The sequence below is a fragment of the Montipora capricornis genome, chromosome 10 (assembly GCF_036669925.1).
Source record: "Montipora capricornis isolate CH-2021 chromosome 10, ASM3666992v2, whole genome shotgun sequence".
In the NCBI taxonomy this organism is placed as follows: Eukaryota; Metazoa; Cnidaria; class Anthozoa; order Scleractinia; family Acroporidae; genus Montipora; species Montipora capricornis.
The window spans coordinates 4731758-4741757 of NC_090892.1; the positions used below are offsets into that span (position 1 = coordinate 4731758).

Consider the following 10000-nt stretch of genomic DNA (forward strand, 5'->3'; position numbering starts at 1 on the left):
AACGTCAAAAGATGGTGTCGATATTGCATAGCCACCCCTCTATCCAGCAGTAAAAGATTACAGTGAGATTCAAACCTCACTTTTCTTGTTTGTCTGGTAATGCCGACTCTTGCTAGCTGAATATTCCTGTGTCAACTCAAATGTAAAAGCCAATAAAATGTTGTCGGTAATGTGCATGTGATAAGTTCGAAGATAAGTGGTGTCTTTGAGAACCCCCCTACCCCAAAGGTGGGTCCTGTTCGATTATAGTAGTTTTGACCGGTTCCCTAAGGAATGGAGTTCTTGACATGTGATGAAAGCGACGATTAATACAACAAATAACTGTGAGAATCTTTAGTGCACACTGGTACATAGCACGTTGCCACTAATACAAACTTTGATATCTAGGAAAGCCAATGAAGTTTCCGAAATTTCCCAGGTGTATTTAAGAGCCGTATGAAAAGAATTGAAGTAGTAGCCTCCTTCGCATGTGTTTTTAGGGTTGGGGAGGGATGAACCAAGCCTAAAAACCGAAGCAGTCGTTTGATACACGACTTCCCTGAAAACCGCTGCGGGGGAGGCTAATCTAAAATCAGAGTTGTATAGTTTATAATGGTTTACCCTTTATAATTCATTAATTAAAGAATAAACTACAACAGAGACGAAATAATGAACTTACATGATAGTCAAGCGTTGTTATAAACGAATGCAAGTGGTTCGTCAAAGAAACCGTATTTCACTTCCACTTTCACTTTACGATAATAGGTCTAGTATAGGGCAAGTTTTCTTATAAACGTTCTTGTTTCCCAAACGCGGGCTTCAGCTGAGCTGTGACTAGGTTAATTTGTACTACGAAGTGACATTTGAATCAAAACGGTGTTGAATCTCGCAGTCTCTTTTGGCCGTTTGTGGTTTCCTGCTTTTGCGACCCAACAAAATTCTTGGGATTGTTACCCTACGTTGACACACATATCGTTGCTTCTTACGTAACGTTGCTTACCTTTGTTACTGCTAGACGTTTTTAAAATTCCAACATTAGAGAGATAAAGCATCGCGTTAGCGTGAATGGGCTGCTGCTTGATGGACGCATGAAAATGAGTGATGATTAAAACGATATGTTTGGCGCGTTTCGAAGCAGCAAGGATAATAAAATTAATGTTTAAAATAGCATTTCAGCAAATATTTGACAATTGTGATGTGAATCTCTGTAAGAACAAAGGATTTCTAACTTATATTCTATGTATTCCTATTTCGGAATAGGGTCAATCGAACGCACCCTTTAATAAATGGCCCAAGTCAAAGAATTTTTATGTCGGACTACAAGTAGTTTCTATTGGAGTAACTTTGCAACACAGTGGCGCTTGCCGAAATTGCATGCTTCTTTGTTGGTTACTATTTCAAGCTCGCTCGTTTCCGGTCCTCCCATCGGCACCCTAAAAAAAGTTTTGACTTTATGTTTGCACCAGATTTGCAATTAATTGACCGGATGTCAGTTATCTCCTAAGCTTTATGTTTTTGTGATAGGTGTCGGAAATAAGTTAAACATTTTACGTCATTGATTTCTCCAGTCTCACTCGGAAAGTGACGGCACTTCCTATTTTAGACTGTGCAACGATCTGTCAAAGAGGTGAAGAAAAGAACATTGCAGACTTCTAGCCAAATTTTGCTGTTTTTGAACACAGCTGGTTCTTCCGATAGTGAGAAGATCCACGGAAATGCTGTTTGTAAAATGTTAAATCTGTTTTCATCGGAAAAGAAACGATCCTAATCATGGAAATCCGCTTCAGGACGATCACGCTGCTTGTACTTGGTTTTTCAACAGTCGTGCTTGGCTCAATTTTTTTGCAAAATCAAACCGAACTTGGAGACTCAAGTAAGTAAATAGATCGACTGATATGTCGCCTTCTAAAAGGAGAACATGGTGAGGCTTTTTTACCTTGTAAGAAGATAAACGTATGCATTTGGCGGAGTAGTGAACGTGCCCTCAATTAAGCCAGGGCGGAAAGAGCTTATTAGTTTCTCAACTCTACTTGCTAACAAATGGACCTTCAACGAAATGTACAAAAGTTGTGGTTTTCATGATTCACTTAAAGTGGGCACACAGATAGCCTTGAAGCGCAACTTTATCAGATTTTATCTGTGTGGGACTTTCTCGCTTAAAAGTAGTTTTCATCGTCTTTGTTTGTCGATAACCTTGGCTTCACAAGAGGTCACGTAGACGACGACATGTTAAAGAGATTACAACTATTACTTCTTTTTGCGCTGTTCAGATAAATATATCAATTTGAGTGCAAAGTAGTGGGAGACTGGAGTCTACTTGCTTTGTTAAGTCTTCTAAAAAATCATTGTTTTCTTACCCTTCACGCACCTTTCACGCACCTTCACGCACTGTCTTTCTTTATTTGTAACATGAAATGCAAAACAAGTCGCTGCCAGGAGCACAGCATATTATCTCCAAAAGGCCATTCTGACTCCAAAGAATAGTTTATGTATGCCTTCAGTGCCAGTGACTTAAAAAAACTAGTAGAAATAAATTCCTCAAGTGTATTTGTTTTAGAAAATTTAAATTTTCAGCTAAAATCACCCTTTTCAATAAACACATTAAATAAAATCATGAAACAAACCAATAATGTTATTTGCTCAGGCCTGACAGGTGCGAATTAACCCCTTAGTTTAAAAATTGAAAATTGGGATGGACATCTTCCCCCCTTGGTTAAAGATTGAAGATTTGCCAAATTTTCAAATAACTGGGCTGTAATATGGCTTACTGCTTTCTTACAAGGAAATATATTTATTAATGTTACTGTAACAGTTATTGGTGAATTTTGCATGGCAGGCGCTTGAACAGGAAGGGAAAGGGAGAACCGGTGGGAGAACTAGCAGGGTGCCCTAATTGCTCATAAGATTCTTAACCCATTGACTCCCAGGGGTTCCCCATTGACGAGTAAAATCATCTGGCGTTAGACACAGTAAAATACTAAGTATGGGCAGTTCAGGCCGGCTTGGTAGTCAAAGTGTTATTAATTAAAGAAGGGGGGACTTAACTTTTGCTATTTTTTTGTAACAGAAAGCAAGGAAGAAGTGAATCCTCATTTTATCATTGAACCAAACAATGAATATCTGCTGCCTGATTCCCGGGCACATTTATACTGCGAAGCAAAGCTCGTGTCCAATCTTGAATTTAACTGCAGTGGAGGGCTGGTTCCTGAAATGGTGCTACAAAATAAAGATGAAAATAATGTGACACTGATCTTTGCTGATGTCTCCTCTGCCATGTTCAAAGCCAGAGACCTTGATAGGGTGTCCTGTGTATGTCTGGCTACTGACTACAAGGGCTTGGTTGTAAAAAGTCAGATAGCACTGATTGGATTAGCATGTAAGTGGTAAAATGTCTAACTTGGTCTAACTCGGTGTTGTTTTTACTACATTGTCCATGGGCATCAGAATAGTAAGTGACTAGTCATTGAAAGGCGGCAAGGGACAGGTGCTCAGATTTTCCTGGTCTTGTCCACAGAGGCCACAATCCTTTTAGACAGCACTAAGGTTAATGATCAGTCGTTAGTTCAAAACCAGGAAATCTGGAAATTAATGGGCTTTTGATTCTTCTATACAGAACAAAAAACCTACTGAATGAACCCAACCCAGGCCATCCCATATATATTTTATATTCCCCTGCCTCCTTTTCTCCAAATGACCTTTCTGGTAAGGTGGTTTCCAAGAGTATTTGCGAATACCCTCACCACAGGGCATGAGTTAAAAAAGGAAGCCTAGTTTAATTTCTGTTAAAGTTTCCTTTGTAAAAAATTACCAGTATGGGTACCGATATAATAAGGCCTATTTTTTGGGTGTCAATTTTTGAATTATGGCCATTTCCATAGCAACACCACTGCAAATGACAGGCAGATATAATTTTATTTCTTGCCTAAATTCCTTGATATTTATACTTTCCTTTGGTGAATTTTTTTTATTCTTTGCGGCATTATGGAAATGGTATAATTGTATTGCCAGACATTTTGAATTGGTAAAAAGTTAAGGTCATTCAGATGGTTTTCCCAACATTCTGTAATTTGTAATTTTTCTAAATGTATTTGATTACCGGTAGCTCTGACAAATTTTAACAAATTTAGGGTATTTGATAGGAACTGTATGCAGTTAGAACTGAGCCAATTAAGAAAACAAAAATTATGGAAGGGAACGCCAGAAAAGTAGCTGTCATTTATCAGAAAAACCTGTGTGATTCAGGCTTCGCTTGCCACACTGATGTCCAGCTTGTGCATGGCCCTAAAACTTTAGGGAGCCTCCTTAATTGCATCAGCCCTCCCCTTCCTCTAATAATTGACTACCATATTCCCTAAGATCACAGCTGCTGTGATCACATTGTATCATGTCACATTGTATGTGATATATCATTCTCAAATTGACACCAATCTCCTAATAACTGGCCTTCTACTAAGTGCAAACTGTGATTTTTGAATAGCGCGGTGTTTTTACATACATTGATAGCAAAATAAAGTAATGGCCTTTTGGCCTCTTTGGCTTAGATTGGGATTGGTGACAGGCATCATTGGAAGCACATGTGATAGTGATGTCTCCAAAGTTGAAGAGATGACTTTTTTCCAATTGTGATACTCAGAAAAAAAACCCGAGTGTTCCTCTGCAGGAGTTCAACATACGAACTTCCTATAACTGATTCCTACTGCAGGAACTGTACCACTGGAGAGACTCATGAGAGATACACTATTAATTTAGGTTCAGGTGATGCAATAGTAATATTAGGGAGCTTAAGGACAGTGCCTACTATTAAATTCAAAGATATTTTAGCCTGGTTTATGATTATGAAGGAAATGAAGATCTTAACAAGTGTTATTGAAATCCCAAAAGAAAGCTGGGGGTATCCACGCATTTTCCAACGATAATTCATGAATAATATTTGTAAAAAGCTCTAAAATACAAAGCAGTGTATGGTGTTATTTCTCAAATTGAAGCTTAATTATCTCTCAAAAATGCATGGCTACCCCCAGTTTTCTTTTTGGATACCAAGAGTACTATTTTCTTACTAAGATCTACTTTCTGCAGTTAGTTTTAAACTGCACAAAAATATCCCTGTATCAGTAAGCATCACCGATAGAAAACCCTAGTATCTCAAGATGCACAAAACGTGTGCGCAATAACAATAGTAGACACCGTCCTAAAGCACGCACGTTTTTTGAGACCCGAACGGCAACCGGAAGAGAACATTTTGCATGTCAGGACAGTGGTGTCTTCCAGATTTTTATACCAATCGTTTTTAATGGAGAAAAGATACTTAGCAATGTAAATGTGGTTGTGTGAAGACAAGTAAAAGGGCAAACAGCTCAGTACTGGTTGCCGTCCGCAGTTCAAAAATGCACATGCTTAAGCTCCCTATTATCTACTGCCATTCTACTGGGTTGAAGAAGTTTATTGAAGTGATCTCTCTTCTTGCACGATAAGGAACAGGTAAAAAATGTTATTTTTAAATTTGGTCTTTCATTTGTGAATTCTGGATTTTAGATCTAAACAAGGACTTCATAATTTTGCCGTCAGCTAAGGTTAGAGTTGCTAAAAACTCCATAGCTGCCTTGAGATGCCAACCTCCCACAGGTTTACCAATTCCAAATGTTTCCTGGGAGAAAGATGGTCTACCTGTGGTGCCACTCGCAGATGGAAGAGTTCAGGAGGCCAAACAAGGAAATCTTTCCATACTTCTCATAAGAAAGGCAAAAACATCAGATGTGGGCGATTATCGCTGTGTTGTGTCAAATTCTGTTGGGACAAGGAGGAGTGCCGTGATCAAGGTCACTGTGTATGGTAAGGGCAATTGAGGAAATTTTTAATGTAGAATTTCATCATTTAGTCAGAGAGCATTAAAGTACAATACATTTTTATTAGTTTTTTTTACATTCCTTTATTGATGGAAAGATAAACATCGCTTGTTACAGTGAGGACACTCGAACCATGAACACTTGATATTTTTTTGTACATTTTTTTAGTGACTATAGAATGTGGGCTCGTCCTTTTGACAAGAGTATTTAATGTTTTTACACTTACAAAATGCTATACTTGTAACACTATACATCATAAGAAGAGCCTTTATTTCTTCCTCCCCCAAAAAAACAATGTACACAAAAATGTCAAGTGTTCACGGTTTAAGTGTCCTTACTGTAAAGTGAGAAGCACAACCGCAAAACTTGTTTTGATTTTTTACAATAATTATAGTGGATGGTGGGTGGTCTGATTGGAGGGAATTCTCACCATGTTCTGCAACCAAATGCGGTAATGGCACCAGAATGTTGAAGCGATCATGTACTAACCCAGATCCAGAAAATAATGGGAAGTTTTGCTCTGGACGAAGTTTTAAATTTGAGAAATGTCAGGACATATGTCAAGGTGAGATGCTTGATGGCTGTCTTCATAGTTTGTTGGTACTGTACTTGGATCTTATTTTAAAATCCAGACACTTTTTAAAGTCCTCCTTACCTGACAAATCCACTTCAGTCTTAACTTAGACTATTGAAATATTTTGAAAGAAACATCTGAGCCCCTTAGAACTGGGCATTACTAAACCACCAAACACCAAAACAGCGAAACAAAGTCCCGAAACACCATGTGTGACCCCACCCTACATTGAATACTAACCAACAAAGGTTGAACTTGAGTTATTGCTCCTAATTCATTGAGATTAAGATTAAAGGATTCAGATTAAGACTGAGATTAGGCTCAAATCCAACTTTTGTAGGTTAGTATGTAATGTATGGTGGGGTCATACATGGTGTTTTGGTGCTTCGTTTCGCTGTTTTGTTGTTTAGTAACGTTCGTCCCTTAGAACTCAACTGAAAATTCTCCTTTACTATACTGCCTTAAAGTGGTACTATGATTTTTGGATTTGGATTTTTGGATTTGGACTTTTAAAACTATGTTAACTAAAAACTGAGTGACCCAAGTTTTAGCCTTAATTTCAAAAAGACACTTGTTTTATGTAACTAGAATTTTCCTATTTAATGGTCTGCCTTTACTAATTTTAAAATCTTGAGTGAGCTGGATCGAGGAGAAAAGGACGTGAAAGACTCACCAGTATTTTTAGTATTTTACTAGTAACAACATGTCTTCTCGGGGGGCTATTTACCTAAGACATCTACCATGGCACTATAATGATATACGGTACCAAAACAATATCGTACTATATAACAATGAGTACTATTAGAGCTACATATTACACAAAGTTAACTTGAATCTCATGGAAGACAAAACGCAGCTCAGTTGACACAATACCGCGCTGTGTTACTGCACTACCACACGTACGCATTGCATGCCTATTTCAGTAGTGTTGCTTTCACGGCAGTCTGTACTTTCTTGTCATTTCATTTTTCAAGTAATGGGACCTTGGTAAAGTGAAGTGTACATGCATACATACATATATGCCAATGTAATATAATAAATGAAACAAGACAACAGAACAACAATAATAATTACTTGGATCTCCAGATCTCAACAATGGCCCTAAACATTGGGCCACACAGACTGCTTCCTCATTGGTATCAGATGTCATTATTTTTGTTTTGTATAATGATCTTACTTTTTCAATATTGTGTGTTTAACGCAAAATAATGCTGATCCTTAGATCACACCATTTACAATAATAATATTATATCTACGTTAAATTTCATTCTAGACTTGGAAATAATGTGCCCCAATGACACAAAAGTAATTCTCAACCGCTCAGACACTGTTTGGGGAAACATCTCATGGAGTCAACCAGTGGTCATCAATAGAAAGAATGGAACACAAGTTTTTATTGATGTGAAGCCATCATGGGCCATACCACCTGTTGTTCTTCGAACCATGAAAAGCACTGTCATAACGTATATTGCAAAACATGAGTATGGCCAGACTGTGAATTGTTCATTCAACATTGCCTTACTGAATGACACATGTGAGTTCTGATGTATGTTTTTTTGGTAATAACTGCTAATAACTGCTAATAATAATAATAATATTTTTTCCAAAAGGGAATCTTAAATGGCAACTCTGGAGAATAGAAAAGAGAATATAATAGAAAAGAAAATAGAAAATAGATAATAGATGAAAGGAAATAGATAAGAGAATAGTCCTCTTTCATAATGTTTTAATGCTAATAAGCCTTTCTAGACTTACTACAAACAAAAGCAGATTTGTTTCAAAATGAGGGGCAGTAGGTCAAATTAAGGTAAATACAAAAAAATGTAAAGTAGGTAATGTCATTTATGAAAGTGCTCTATTCTCAAGTTGGCCCCTTTTCTCCAATAGTTGCTCATTTTTTCAGTGTTTTCAGTGTGAGGTCAGAGATTTGAGGGGTAATTTGATTTCTCAAGGCCTTTTGTTAACATTGATCGAAGCAAATGTTCATTCTGACTTTGGAACCTGTCTCAGTTTACCACTTATCGTGTTTGAATTTGTCTTGGCCATTTTCTGTCTGCCTATTATGTTTTGTTCAGTACCATAGCAATAATTATGCCTTTGTCTTTACATCCCTTGAACCAATTGACTCTTAAACAGAACGTAAAATCGTCTGGCATTAGACAGAGTAAAATCTATCAAGTGTCACTTCTAGGAGTCAAAGTTTCAAAGGATACTTGCATGCTTATGAAGCAAGAATTGTGACTTAATGTGAATTCAGTAACTGAATGAACCCATTTTAAGAGGGAATACATTGTAACATTTTTGTCCAAATGTCTTTCACATCTTCCAGCAAGTGCATGTTCAAGCAAAGGCTGTACAGTTTTAAAGGCACCAACTGCAACTGCCAAAATTCCAACTTCAGATGCAAAAAGGGGTGAGATAATTATGTGTTTAGTACACCTGCTTGCAATGTTCAGCAAAATCCCAAGAGATCAATCTGTTGGACTTCTATGCCACATGTCACCTTTCAGTGTGTTGGAACATGATTTTACTAGTGATACTGGTGCATTAACTGAAAGATTGCTTTACTGTCTTGGCAATAAAGCAATTTTAAAGAAGACAAACAAACCTTTTGATTGCCTTGTGGTCTGCAGTATAAGAAGAAAACCTTGTGCACTGCAGTATATAATGAAAAACTGTCGCTAGACATCCATAGGACTAATAAACTGCAAGATCTTGATCTTCAGTATGTTTATGAAGTTATCACTTTCAGTATGACTATGAAGCTCCCATTTTCAGACAGTCTTTTATTTCCAGGTCTCATTGTAGTAACAGTATTATCTGTTGCTGGGATGACTTTGGCTTTGTCCGTTTTGGTCTTTGTTTCGAGATTACACCATAAGAAATCAAGAACCCTTGAAGCCTCTGAATTGGAATTTCTAGGCACAGTTTCCTGTGGCAAGTATAGTACCGGTAATTATTCTGGTGTAACATCTTGTATTAAGTTTTCTACATTTAAACATTTATTCCTCATGCACAAGATAGTCAAAGAATCAAAATAATGGAGTACTTGGAGCATATTTGTAGGGGGAATCATGAGCATTTCTAGTAGCTTGTGGCACACTTTTGTTCCTTTTTTCCTTTTTTTTTTTAAGCTGTTTTTATCAGTGCGGTGGATGATTCATCGGTTTCAAATCAATAAGTACTGACAGCCGATGAAAAGTGTCAGCTACTTCACCAAGAGAAGTTCAGGGTACCTTTACCCTAAATTGAAGTACCATAACTAAAGACAGGTCCTTTCAATCCACGACAATGACAACATGAAGTCATCTAAACATGATAAACAATTTTGCTAAACTGAAATGTGGCATTTGGCGGCATCCTTAAAAAATGGCGTGCAACCAGACACGCCTGGAGAAGTGGCCCCTTCTTGATACTGGTAGCCTGCGAGCAGGCTCTTGACCGCAACTTAGACATAGCCTTCTCGCAGGCTATGATACAGTTCATTACTCTACTCAAACCCCAGGGTGGCTACTCCCTATAATGGCTTATACAGGGAGGCTGCGCCCGAAAATGGTACCTTTTTTTATGCTTACGAAAGGATAGGGATTTCATGAGTGGAAGT

At 37.7% G+C, this 10000-nt stretch overlaps 1 protein-coding gene across 2 annotated transcripts in view; it reads left to right on the forward strand.

The window, feature by feature from the left end:
- Positions 1-1555: 1555 nt before the first annotated feature.
- The window catches only part of LOC138018657 (netrin receptor UNC5B-like), a 15209-nt gene continuing 6764 nt past the window's right edge, over positions 1556-10000 (forward strand). Inside the window, exons 1-7 of one of the 2 annotated variants that reach the window (XM_068865347.1) lie at positions 1556-1852; positions 3047-3355; positions 5512-5808; positions 6217-6387; positions 7670-7930; positions 8726-8809; positions 9193-9348. In XM_068865347.1, the coding sequence (XP_068721448.1) occupies positions 1750-1852; positions 3047-3355; positions 5512-5808; positions 6217-6387; positions 7670-7930; positions 8726-8809; positions 9193-9348 (1381 nt within the window). In that variant the 5' untranslated portion in view covers positions 1556-1749. The remainder of the gene's footprint in view (positions 1853-3046; positions 3356-5511; positions 5809-6216; positions 6388-7669; positions 7931-8725; positions 8810-9192; positions 9349-10000) is intronic. The other variant, XM_068865348.1, reaches the window with a different exon arrangement.